General features: G+C 43.7%; 1 protein-coding gene across 2 annotated transcripts in view; it reads left to right on the top strand.

Annotated features, from left to right (window-relative positions):
* The window catches only part of LOC147703686 (perforin-1-like), a 55,806-nt gene that overhangs the window by 29,763 nt on the left and 12,247 nt on the right, over nt 1-13,796 (top strand). For both annotated transcript variants that reach the window (XM_086932043.1, XM_086932044.1), the window contains one exon: nt 13,165-13,759. In XM_086932043.1, coding sequence (XP_086788169.1) covers nt 13,236-13,759 — 524 coding nt within the window. In that variant the 5' untranslated portion in view covers nt 13,165-13,235. The remainder of the gene's footprint in view (nt 1-13,164; nt 13,760-13,796) is intronic.

The raw sequence follows: 13,796 nt of genomic DNA, 5'->3' as shown, positions 1-13,796 counted from the left end.
TTCCAAATTAATACGATCAATTTCTCGTATTTTTTCAGCAGTTTCAATTTGTTTGACTTTCCAAGCCTCGTTGTAAGCAGCATAGATACTGGTCGCTATGATATGCTTCTGACGCCGTTTCCGTGGTCCAAGAATGAAATCGCGCAAATCAGCACCATCTTTTAGTAAAGACAAGTGTTGCTTAATTTCAGCCAGTGTGGATTATGTTAGCCATTCAAGGCAGAGTTTCCCTACACTGTATGTTGTTATTATCCCTGGATGTTGTCTCTGGGAGTATCTCGGGTCTAATCTGGTCATTTTTAACCCCTGTGTTTTATTCAGGAATCTATCTTGACAGCTGTTTGTGTCAGTAGGCCAGATTAACCACTTTTTCCAATCAGGATGTGTTCTGTTAAAATTTAAAATTTGTGACACGTCTAACTCAATATCTGCAGTTGCATTTTCAGGTATTGGCTTTTTAAGGTCTTTGATCTTAGCTAGGCCAAGACAAGATGTTTGGTGTATTGTGTCATTTAAAAACAACATTTGTTCTGGTATCATGCAGGTTCTAAATAGTGCTTCAATGCCTTGTACCTGCCAATCTTTTGTACCCCAAATTGTTTTCGTTTCAATATTATTTTTCCAATAATCAAAACCAAATTTCATCATTTTGTCATAAAATGCTTCTGAATATATCAATTTTGAATTGGTAAGCATTGTTTTCATTCCTGTTTTATCTAACAGTTTGTAATAAAACGTTTCTGCATCACTGGTGTTAAACCCTGAGAAGTATTTGAATTTCTCAAAAAATGCTTTAGAACTGCTTTTAGGTGGTGTAGCACAATGTTCCCATTGATTATACATAAAAACATTTCTAGGCTGTGCAGATTTATGCAAGTAATGATCACCATAGTGTGTGTAACAGAATAACTGCTCATAACTAGATGAACCTTGTAAATAATCATGATCTGTGAATCTAGCTGACATTACTAAATCAGACATCATGTCATTAATACTGTTAAAGTCCCAATCATCAGAGAATGTACTCGGTTTTACAAAGTCACTTAAGGAAACCTTCAGTTGATGAGGATACTTCAGGATTTCGACCGGACCATAGATCTCATAGTCAGTTTTCTCCCATACTACCCCACCAGGTATTGGAATTGCTGTGACATTTACTGTTGACAGTTCTCTTTTCTTCACGTGGGATGATCTGTGTGGTTTGAGGACTAGGTTGATGTTCTGACTTGCTGTGTCCATTGTAATATATTTTCCCTCAATGAATTTTCCCAAACACAGTACCATGATGAGCCAAAGCAGGAGGAAAAACACACCTAGACCGAACCAGAACTCTAGCCAAGGGGAAATAAGGTAGATTTCTTTTAGTTGATGAAAGAGTTCTGCTGCTTTTTCTTTAGAATACTTTTTTGTTTCTGGCATCACTTCGGGGTCGTTTTGATCTTCAGAGAAGTTGTCGAAGTTGATGAAATAACCAGAGGCAGTTCTGTCAATTGATGGGATTGTTCTTTCAATCTGTCTCTCGGTAGCACTTTCTGATGCCACATTAGTGTAGACTGGTGTTGTTTCTTGACGAACTGTTTCAATCTGTGTTTCAAGAGGCACGAGTTCCATGGCATTATTGCATAGTCCTTCATTGTGCACTGCAGGCTGATCGAATGTGATTAGTCTTTCAGTTTGAACCTCTTGGATTGTTGCAAGTTTGGGTATTCTGTTGTTTCTTGGGAGTCCACTGGGCCTACTGTTGATTATAGGCCACATGCTTGTGGTTTTACCAGGTCGATGGACACGACTCTGTTCTCCTTTTTACCAGCAAGGGGCGGTAGTACTACTGATCTTGTTCCAGTGACCGCCAAGACAGGTACTGCTTTTCTGTAAGAAGGCCCAAATTCCTTCTTTACCGCGATCTTTCTCTGACTAGATCCCCAATCTTTGGAATCCAGACAGGCCTTGCTGGGGCTGTTGCTGGTGGTGCCTCGTCAGTGGTAGTTGGCTGTTGCTTTAACTTTATGTTGCTTAAGGATTTTCTTGTTTCATTCAGTTCCTGTAAAACAGCCAAACGATCCTTTACATCAAAGTGCGTTGTTTCTTCTTGTACCACTGACATCTGACTATCGAGGTCCTGAATACGCATTCTAATTCCGAACAATAGTTCGTATGGGCTGAAACCTTTTAGAGAATTTCTTGGCATGTTATTAAGACTAGTCTGGACACTTATTAAATGTTTGACCCACCCAGCGCCTGAACCTAATACCTTCGCTGTTATAGATTGCTTTATGTCACGTTTTTTTCTTTCTACCACACTCTTCCCTTCGGGGTGCGACGGACAAGAATACCGCAACCCAATTCCCATGCTAGCCATGGCCTCCCTATAAGCTCGAGAGCTGAAAGCAGGACCCTGGTCAGAATGGAACGTGGTAATTGCGTATGTGCCGATAAAGACTCGCAAATCTTTTATAACCGTTCTAGCGTCAGCCGAGCGCTGGAGCCACATTTTTTAAGTGTGTTTAGCCTTAACTATTAATAGGACGCAGGATGGGGTGTAGGCAGCGTTACGCTCTTTCTGATTGGTAGCCGGTAGCAAGGTTCGCTACTGCGATCCCTATTACAGTTTTCACAGTTTTTTGCATATATTTGGTGTTCTACACTCATTCCCGGCCACCAGAATACTGGTTGTAATTCAGTCAGTGATTCCTTGATCTCTCTGTGCCTAGGACCCAAACCCATTTGTGCGTCTGCTATTAAAAATATTCTCCTGTTCATGTTTGGAATTACTCTGTCCCCCACTCCAGGGATTCGAGCAAAAGGAACGGAGTTTGCATCGATTACGTATGCATAATTGAGTGGATAGTTTACGGGTAGCGCTGCACAGTCGCCTTTTACGGTCGTTTTTACTGCCAGCATGGTTTCCCCGTCTATGTATTTATCTGTACGCTTTTTTGTGGCTACGGAAGCCGGTTTAGTTGCTTCAGCTGTGGCTGTATTAGCCAATGAATTCCCTGCAACGTGAACGCCATCACGTTGAAGACTCTGTGCGTGAATCACGTGAGTCTTTTGTAGTTCTTTGTGTAAAAGAGCTACCTGTTTCCAGAGCAATTTATGCTTTATTGTGGCACCTGTGTCATCTTTGTAGTCGTTTTCAATCCAACTCTGCAGTTTATTGTTGTAAGAGTTGACGCAAAAATGAGAATCGCACAAGATAAGTGTCGGGAATTCACGTTCTGCATTTTCGAGCGCCATCTTTAAACATCTGATTTCAGTTCTCTGAACCGAACAGTTTCTTACATATTCAGTTTTTGTTACTTTCGGTCTGAATTTACCGCACAGCCAACGACCTTTAATAATCGCACATGCTGTATTGTAGGATTTGCTCTCTACGTTGAAATGCTGTACAAAACTATCTGTATAGATTATACAGGCGTATTGTGGGAGAGGCAGAATTTCGATTGGCAGAGGATATTCTTCTTCATATTCTAAATCATTCAGTTCTTCGAATTGTGGGGCGAAATAGTATTTCACATCTTCCGCTCCTAGAGAATCTATACACTGTATCCATTTCGGATCCAGTGACACAGTAGGCAGGTTTACTGGGCTGAATAGCGCTTCGAAGGCGGATTCCGCTGTAAGGATATTAATCCGTTTGCCGTGTGCTAGTTCTCGCTCATTTGCTAATGCGATTTGCACGGCTTTCACAGTTCTTTCTGTGTGACTGAATGTTTCCTCTGCTTGTGTGTACAAGTGAGATTTAATTGAAATTGGTACCTTTTCTCCCTCATTAGAGGTTAGGTACGTGAATCCGCATCTTCCTGGGATGACTCGGATTACAAGATCGCGTGTATTGTCACGTGTATCTAATTTTGTTTTTGCTAACATGTCTGTTTGCAGTGATCTCAAAATTTCTGTGTGTTTTTGAGTCCAATTGATTTGTTTAAAATCAGGTTTTATTAGTTCGTAGAGAGGTTTAACCCTCTCTGCGTAATTTAGAATGTAAGTTCTTCCGAAATTCAGAAAACCTAGAATGGATTGTAAATTCTTCAGCGTTTTTGGAGCTTGGAGTACAGCGCACTTCTCTAAGAAGTTGTCCGCTAGGCTTTTCCCTTCACTTGATAATTCGTACCCTAAAAATAGTACTGTCAGATGGGCAATTCGAGACTTTTTAAAGTTGAATTTGTAACCCTCTGCTGCGAACCCAAGTATGATGGTGTTCACTCTTTTCAAGTGAGTATCCAAGTCGTCGTCTGTGAGATAAATATCATCTACGTAAGATAATGCTTCATCATCATATATTTGTAGTAACTCTGTTACTCTAGCTGAGAATAGTCCTGGGCTGTTCTTGAACCTCTGTGGGAGTCGACAGAATTTTTTCTGCGACCCAAATGCAGAGAAAGCGGTCAAATATCTGCTTTCTGGTGCAATGTTTTGACAAAAGAAACCATTAGATATGTCTAATGTCGTTTTATATCTTTTCCTAACTATGTTATTCATTAGGGCTGCACTATGCGAGTTTTGTACTGCAAAAGTTTTGCAACATGCATTAAGATGTCTGTAGTCCAAAACTAGACGATATGAATTGTCTGGCTTGGAGACAGGAAACAAAGGATTGTTCATTTGAGAGGTGCATGTTTCAATCACCCCCTGGTATTCAAGTTGATCTAAGATCTCCCTGACTTGTTTTTTAGCTTCTTGCTTTATGGGATACTGCCGTTGGGCAGTTGGTTCACTTTTTAATTGGATTTTGTGAGGAGGTGAATCCTCATCCCATCCTACATGATTTTTATATAATGCAGGTGCCTGGGCTACTGCCCATTTCCTTGCATAAGTATATTTTTTGTGAATCGGAATGTGATTCGAGAAGGCAGGCATAATCACTTCTTCACCACGAGGGCACTCCCTGACAAATTCTGGGGGCCAATCTTTTTCAGCTAACAGAATATCATAGCCCTTTGAGAGCTTATCCCAAAATAGACCCTTTATTTTCCTAGTCTTATCACCCTCTATACGCAATGTTATTTCGTATATTTTATGGGGCTCGCTAAGTCTGGTGTCGGCAGTTTCAACCTGAATGTATTCATTCGTGTCCACTGTCTCCAGATGACTCATCAAGATCTTGCGCGCTATACTGATTTCTGCTGCACTGTCCAACATTGTCAATGCCCACTCCCCGTTTTTCAACTGTGTCCTCAGTATTCTCGGCATGGTTGATAACTCTAATACTGGCTACCTTCTTTTTCTGAAATTGAGATTTTTTACTCTGAGCCGGTTCCTTGTCTTTGGACTTGGTGTGCTCTCCTGGGTCTGACCGTCCTCTTCTTTCCGAATTCTGTGGAAAAGATCGAGAGGGACGTGTATCAATACTTTGATATCTATCAGGTTTTTGCAGATTATCCCTATTTCTTAGGTTATATCTTTTCTCAGAGGGCTCCCTCTGGGGAGACTGGTGTTCTCGAGTCGGAGTTCTTTCCCTCCGTCGAGGAGACCTTCCTCTGGACTGGAAAACTTTTTCCTTGGGAGTGGATTGTTTATTTCCATCCCAGCTCTTTTTAGGAGTGTTTAAATTATTTTTAGTAAATAATTTTTCAGGATTTTCGAGCAGTTGGGGCTTTACTGGTTTCCCACCCAAGCTGTCTCTACCTAATTCTTCATAGCATTTTTCTATGATTTTTGCAAGCTCAACAGGATCTTTTATATCTGTTTCCTTCAACTTCTGGCGAATCGCCACAGATGCTGCTTCTCCTTTTATGTTGGCTAATAATATAGCCGAGACCTGCTTGAAGTCTTTCAGTAATTTCATACCTAGAGTTAAAGCGGGCTCTGGACCGTATTCATTTTGAATCTGTTTTAGCACTTCTGGTATTACCGCCATAGATGGAACACCGTGTGTTTTTGTGTAGATGGAAGCAAAGACTGTACCCCAAGTGTCGCAGTCCTCCACGTGTGGTGCGATTCCCATAGGAAGGCAGATGGTCAAGATTCTGTGTTTCTCTATAGGGGTAGTATCAGGAAATACTGCCTCTATTTGAGTGATTTTCTGTGCTAACCAGAAAGGAATTTGTTCCCGTTTTACGGGTGTTTTACCAAGACATGACTGTATGTTCTGTGGTGTAATTTTATTAGTGTTCCCCTGATGAGGGGTCAGCTGTGGTACATTAACAGCTGGCTGGACTGTTGCAGTCCGCATTACATATTGGACTAATTGCCTATGTATTTTTATTAATGTGTTTAGCTGTACTAACAGCTCTTCTCTAGACATTTTTACAATGTCCGGATGTGGTGTGTAGCTGGCTAGAACCGGCCACGTTGCTCCTGGTCTACCTAGTGGACCGAGCCTGGTAATGTGATCATTGTGTTTTAGGGCGCCATTAAACCAGAGCAGGTGCTCTTGAAATTTAAGTGGAATTTCAATCTCCTCGAAAGGAGCGTACTCTTCCGGAGGTTTCTCTATTTTGTAATAGTGAAACTCTTTTGTTCTAGCGTTTGCCGCTGGAAAGTTTATCCATGAATAGAATACCTCTGTCTGCCGATACTCGTGAGCCTCTATCACGAAAATTACTGTACCACCTTGTGGTGTCAGTCCGTTCTCTATAAGTTTTAAAGTTATAGATTTTCTTAAGTGGGATGATAATAGCATCCGGGTCTGTCTGTAGGAGACTCGAGTCCTCCTCAATTAGTAGGGATGCCAGTCTAACTGTTTCCCTTTCTTCTTCACTGTCTGTCATTTTTATAAATGCAGGCTTTGCAGAGTAGGTCTCCAAGGAGACAAAGATTAGGTGCACAATATTTTGGAACACTGTATCCTTCAACGTTGAATAAACCAGAGCTTTACATAAGAATCTCTTCCTACTAAGGTCGGGCGGATTTTAACCTTTCACCCACTCCAGACGTCTATTGGAGTATTTACGGGAGAAAGGGGTGTGAAATATGCACGACCGAGTTACTCTAACGTCTTGCGTTAGTTTATCGCCTTACCAAACGTTTGGGCGCCATGTAGTGTAGTTCCTAGTTTCCCACTAGGCCCTGCGCATTGGAATAACATAAACAGTAGTATTGACGTGGAACTGCGGATATTCCAGGCCTCCACTGACTATGCTAAACTTAATTGGGTGTGTTACCAACTAGCTCAGAGGTCACTGGAAACTTTCTTCTCTGCATAGGAAGTGATCAGCTTCCCTGGCACAGACAAGAAGGGATTCAGTTTTCCAACAACCGTGCAACATGACAACTTTGCTCCTCAGATCAAGAGTCAATCTCTAGGGTCGTGTGAAACAATAGACATGTATTTCACTCAGTCAGATTAGTGCAGTTTACTTTCACGATATGTAGAGAATAGAGAGACGGGCGTTTGTCAATAAAGGGTTAACATTTATTGAACAGTCTTTCTTCTCGTACAAGAGAAATGTATTGCCACAATTGCAAGACTTGTTATTATAAAAAGTACGTACAGTAAGATAAGAATTGCGAAATAAAACTGTAAAAGCATTGATATGGTTTCTTAGCCATACAATGGTTTAAAAGTAATAAAACATATATACATTCATATATACATTAGGCTAACATACTCAACTGGTGCTTCTAACTAAGCCTACCCCAGTGTGCCTGACCTAAGCCTAACACGTGGAAGGGGAGTAAGTAAGTAGCTTTAAGTTTAGTTGGTTTTGCCAAGGTTTGCTTCAAGAATTCTCATCTAAGGGTTTAGTCAACACCATACCTCTGAATAGAATGATGGAAGTCTGGTATTTCCTTCAGGGGCACTCAATATCCCAGTCACCCGCGAGGGCAGACCGGAAACGCTGGAGCTGGATTTCTCTGCAGGAGAAAGGCAGCGGCTCTCTTCTCAGCGCGTCGGGAGGAGGAGGCGGGGGACAGCGTCCGCGGCAGCTGGAATCTGCTGGGCTCTTCGCAGAGGGACGGCTGTTCAGCTCCTAAGCTCACCACACCATCATTCGCGCTTTAGCAGCGATAATGGTATCAGTAGCTTCACCACCAAGGGGACAGCAGCAGCAGCGTACTGCATACAGCATACAACAGCAATGGGATGCACAACAGGGTGCACGACAGCACAACAGCAATTGCTTAAGGCAACGTTGGTAGTATTTATACCTGACAGGTGCCGGGTTTGACGCAAGTTTGCTGGATATAAGACGTCAATTAAAGATGTCACTAGGAAGTGATAGCTATCAGTTGCTCATTAGAGTTCCATTACTAATCAAAACACAGCAAGCGGGGATTTCCAGGTTTGCTGAGTTTTTATCTTGTTGAAGAACTCGGAGTGTTAATCTAGGAATATCAGATAGTGACTTCTGCTCTGTCATTGCACTAATTGGTTGCAAAGGAAGTGGCAGAGAACTATGCTGGAATGTGGCTCTGTTCGTGTGAGGCCAGAGATGACTTTCTGAAAATCGCACTTGAACGGTTATGCCAATATAGGGAATAAATGGATTTATAGCAGAATAGGGGCATAAGGTCACAGTATCGATCAGGAACCTAGATAAGCACGCAACAGCAGCTGGTGGCAGTATAAGGGGAAACTGCTTGCTTCAGCTCGTAACCACATGGTTTTAGGCCTCCACAGCGCTCTGGAGATAGAGAAATGTTCACTCAGAGTTCCATATAGAGACATCCAGTGCATCGCTAAGCTCCACCTCTTGAGCCATGACCAGGCCCAGTAGCTTACGTTATAAAATGGCAAGACAAACTTTTTTTTTTTAGAGGCACTGTAAGAAACCCGCACATCTCTCAATTGTGCTCTGTTATAAACAGTGTTTACAATGGATTATGATTGAGAGCTATGGTTGTTGAGTATGAACCAAGGAAGTTTGAGTTTCTCACACTACCTGCAAGTGGAAATGAAAGCACTTTTATTAAAAAATTAAATAGAGGACTGACCCACTACCTTTTCCTCTTGTTCCTCTTCGGTCCTGCTGCAGTCCAAATCTCCAAGGCAGCAAGGAGTCTCTGAGCCACTCTCCTAACTAATCCTGGTGCTGCTCTCATGCTGCTGATAATGTTAGGCATCATGATGGAAGGACCGACATTGGCATGGAGCGGGATGCCTCGACGCTCCATCAGGCAGTGGCAGCCTGTGTCTGCTCTCCACAGAGCAGTCTAAGACAGCTGAGTGGAGAGGTTTAAAATTGGCATCTCAGGCTGGCTATCACAAGATAGCCGGCCAAAGTGACATGCACAGTTCAAACTGAAGCAGCAACACTTCTCCTTGATGCCAATCAACAAATATGGCCCACCCAGCACTGCCACTCTGCTTGGCTCAATTGAAAAATAAAATATCTTCATTATCATTTTATATTTCGTGCTTTCTACACTTTCAGTGGGAAGGGAGGCGATGCCCCTCCACCCTAAAGGAGTAATCACCGCTGATCAGGTCTAGGTCTGAAAGCAAACAGATTGGAGGCTGCAGGGGAAGGCTGAGTGGATACGCAAGTGGAGATGGAAGGCAGCATTGAGGTTTGAAAACACATAGCATCTCTTCCCCTGGAGGCCTTTCTGCTTTCGTTGGCTAACTCACTGAGTGGTCAAAGAGAGAAGGGGCAGGATGCTGGGGCCTGAGCTCATTTTCCTTTTGAGCTCATAGAGAATCAATATATCTCCCTCAGCCTTGGAAGAACTGTTATGTTCGGCAGTGCCAGTCTGTCCTGTCTGCACACACTCCGCTGCACTTCTACTGTCATGCTTGGCAGTGAGAGTGTAGCAAAACAGTCAGACAGTCCTCTCCTCATTGACTATTGAAGAATCCTCCAAAGTCCACATGGTGAGTAGCTTCTAGTTTCTCACCACACCTCATGCTTTACTGTTTATGACAAATGTAATTGATTGTTGTTGCAGAAACTGCCATGCTACCTCAAGGGTTATGCAGACTGCATAACCCTACTGGAAATTCTAGTTGACTTCTTGCAAAATCGTATTTTTCATTCCATTTGGGTCAAGTGAAATTTGGGCTACACAAGATGTTAATGGGAAGTCTTCTGCGTAACTGGTACTTTGACTGGTTGTCGCAGTTAGTGTGTGGAAGAGGGGTTACAACTCTTAGCCAGGTATTCTCTCTTCATGTAGCCAGTCTCAGGGTTGGACTGGGGCAGAAAATTGGCCCGGGCACTAAAATAAAAGTGGCCCCCATTAGCAAATCAAATAGATCAAAAAGTGGTGCACATTTACAAATCAGGATACTTGTGAATTTGTAAAGACACACTGTATAACTGTTTTGCATGGTATGGGAGGCTGCATTCATTTGTGCTTGCTACAGGCAATGTTTGTGGTAATATCAGGGAAATCATTAGGACAAATCAGTTCACCAGACCATAAAACAGTCCCACAAAAAATCAAAATAATCAGTCCACACTAACCTATCAGACCAGCCCTTTCAGCACAGCCAGATTGCCCTGTAAATGATCCTGACCTTGGTCTACCTAGTTTTCAGTTGTCCATTATTCATCTTTGGTTTTGAATGATCTCTTTGTTTAGTCAAGTCTAGCCTTCACAATTTGTTTCTAGGTCTGCTTTCACAGCACAACTGCCTGCAGAACCTATGATTACTGACTCTTTAAAATATACATAATGTTGGCTTTTCCTGCTCCCAGTGCTTAATTTGAGACATTGGTTGCGGGTGGGGGCCTCTGGAACTCATTACTGGGGAATGCCACATATCGTTCCACATCAGACTTTAACCAAGAGCAAGAGAGAGAAAAACACAAAGGGTGAAAAGAACAAAGAAAATGGAAAAAACATTTAAAAAGGGAGACAGCAGGGATGCAAAAGATCCTGCAAGAGTCAAATAAAGCGGGAGTCAGTGTCTGGTGGTGGATGAAAGAGGTATGAGGTGGAACCTGTACTACGCAGCCTTGGTATTTGTTACCCCTTGCAATCTGTACTGCCAGCCAGAGGCTTCAGTGCAAAACCTGGTGCCCCAGCACTTATTCTTTTACAAATTAAGCATTGTTTCCTCCCAGAGGAATTTGTCCATCGTATTTCACAGTATTGACAGTTTGCTGTAATATTCCATCTCAAGGAGTTCTGCCAATAAAATACACAACAGATAACTGTACATCTCAAATGTATGGTAGAATGTTTATCTTAAAGATGCAAAAATAACAGACGGGAACCCCTTTTGTGCTTAGCCTATCTCTCTGTGTCAACCCAAGGGTCTCACCCTGTGGTGTTAAAAGGACCCTCACCCACTGAGATTCCAAGTGGCATGCTTCTTCATAGAGTCTTTTCCATATACCTAGGGGGTCATTAGGATGGCGGGCCGACTTTGTCCGCCCGCCATCCTATCGTGAAATGGGACCGCCCGCCATAAGGGAGGGGGTTCCGTAGGGGCCATTAGGATGTGCCCACCACAGTGGCGGGCACATTCTGCATTCCTGACATTGTGTCGGGTGTTACACTCAGCACCGCCCGCCACAATGTCACAATGCGCGGTTCCTGCCATATTGTGCATGGAACTGCAGGGGGTACCATAGGTACACCCCATGTGCACCCCCCACCCCCAGAGTCCCTGGGGGCCCTCATTGGGCCCCTGCAAGCGATTCCCACATGCCTTTCTGTGGCCGCCACGGTAAGGCGTGTTTCCGCCCCCATAGTAATAATGCTGTCGTTGTCTAACAGACACTGCCACCATATGAAACTCTTTTCAACTTGTTGACCAGGCGTAAAAGCGGCGGACGGTCTTTCAGTTTGCCGCGGACACCCCCCTTAGTAATATGGCGGGGGAAATGGATGGCGGGCGGGGACGGATCTCGGACAGATCACCACCGTCATGCAGGCGTTGGCGATCCGCCCATGATCCTAATGGGCCCCTTAGTGTATCTGGATGGGCTCAACCTGTGTGCCAAGGGAGATCAATGGTCATCGGGAGGGATCCTACATTAAAAATGGTCTAGTGTGTCCTCAGGATTAATTTTATTTTCAAGGGGCACCCTTACGGAATTACAAACAGGTGGGGATGCACTAAGGTAATCAGTATCCTCTGTATCCCTGGGCCAAAATGTTTCTGTCATCAGACCAGTGCCTCATCCGGTTAGTTGGCTTTCACCAAGACCTCACAGGGATTCCATTAGTATCCTATTTGTGTGCATTCATTTGCAAAACTTTCACTATACTCATACATGCCTTACATACCGATCTATGTGGTCTCTTTCGATATGAGAAAGAAAGAGATAATTAATGAGAAAATTAACCCTCAGGACACCCTTGACTATTGCGAATCTAGGATCCTATCCAATAACTAAAGAGCTCCCTTGGCTACCAAAGTTGAGCCTGTCCAAATACACTAAGGGGCACATTAGGATGGCGGGCGGCTCTGTTCGCATCCCGTATTTTTAACATTGCGGCGGGCGGTGCTGAGAGCACCGCCCGCCTCAATTCTAAACATGCACGTCAAGTAGTTCAATGTACAACGTGACAAGCACCACGCGGTGCCTGCCACTTTATATATTGAAATGCAAGGGGGTACCCCCCCATGTGCACCCCCCCACCCCCCAAAATCCCTATGGGCCCACAACTGGCCCCCGCAAGTGATTCCCGCATGTGTCAGCCCCCCATCATAATATGGTTGGTGGTGTCTAACTGATACCGCCACCATATTAAACTCTTTTCCGCCCGGTCAACTTGTTGACTGGGCGGAAAAGCGGCAGAAGGTCTTTCCGTCCACCGTGGTCCCTCCCACCATAGTAATATGGCGGGAGGGAAATGGGTGGAGGCGAGGGCGGATGTCCGGCGGATGGCGGTGGCGATCCGCCCGACTTCCTAATGGGGCCCTAAGTATCTGGATGAGGACTCTATGATGAAGTATGTCATTTGGAATCCCAGTGGGTGAGAGTCCTTTTAACACCACAGAGTCATGCCCATGGGCATGCTCTTAGAGATAGGCTAAGCCAGAAAGGAGGTTCCTGCTGTTATTTTTTGAGTGGATAGATGTTTGTGAAGGTGAGTGAATCATACACAGAAAGCAATACATTTTGCTTCATTTTCCATTGCAGCAATATTTTTTTCTAGTTGTAGTCAGGACTCAAAATGTGAGCAAGTCCTACTGACTTGGCCGGTTCTTGTAATACTTGTAGTGAATATTATACATGTCTTTGGCTGCCTATAAATATATAGATATCTTTTTTAATGTAGCCATGATTTCTAATGATACATTTCTATGTGCACCAACAGGAGACATACAGAGCACTCTGCTGAAGCTCGAAGCTCCTCCCAGAGAGGCAGCGCTCTGCACTGTTTTCACCATGAAAAGCCATTTTGGATTGCTCCTGTGTTGCTGGATGCTCGGCCTGACATCTCCTAAGTTGTCTAGAGTGGAGGCTGGCTGCCGTCATGGCAATACTAAGGAATGTGAAACAGCTCCCTTTGTGCCTGGGCACAACCTAGGCGGCGAAGGGTTTGACGTCACCAAACTGCAAAGGAAGGGAGCCTATGTTATCAAAATGGATACAGGAAACAGAAGCGCAGGCTGTAAACTGTGCAAGAACCCACTGCAAGGCAACAGATACCAGAAGATACCCAAGCAAGTTGCTGATTGGCGCATCATCAGCAAGCACAGCATCAAAACTATATCCAAACCTCATGATTCCAGCACCTCACTAAAACAATCGCAAACTGAAATCATTAACAATAATTGGAAAATTGGACTCTCAGTGAGCTACACTGCAATGGCAGGTTCCGTTTCCCGCTTGTCAAAATTTGCAGAGAGGAAATCAAACTCTGCCAGGTACAGCTTTATCAGCCAGGAAGTGTCCTGCACACATTACAGGTGAGATGGGAGTTCATCCATATTGTGGAGTGCAATT

This window comes from Lissotriton vulgaris, chromosome 7, assembly GCF_964263255.1.
Source record: "Lissotriton vulgaris chromosome 7, aLisVul1.2, whole genome shotgun sequence".
Lineage (NCBI taxonomy): Eukaryota > Metazoa > Chordata > Amphibia > Caudata > Salamandridae > Lissotriton > Lissotriton vulgaris.
This window is presented reverse-complemented; position numbering and strand designations above follow the sequence as displayed.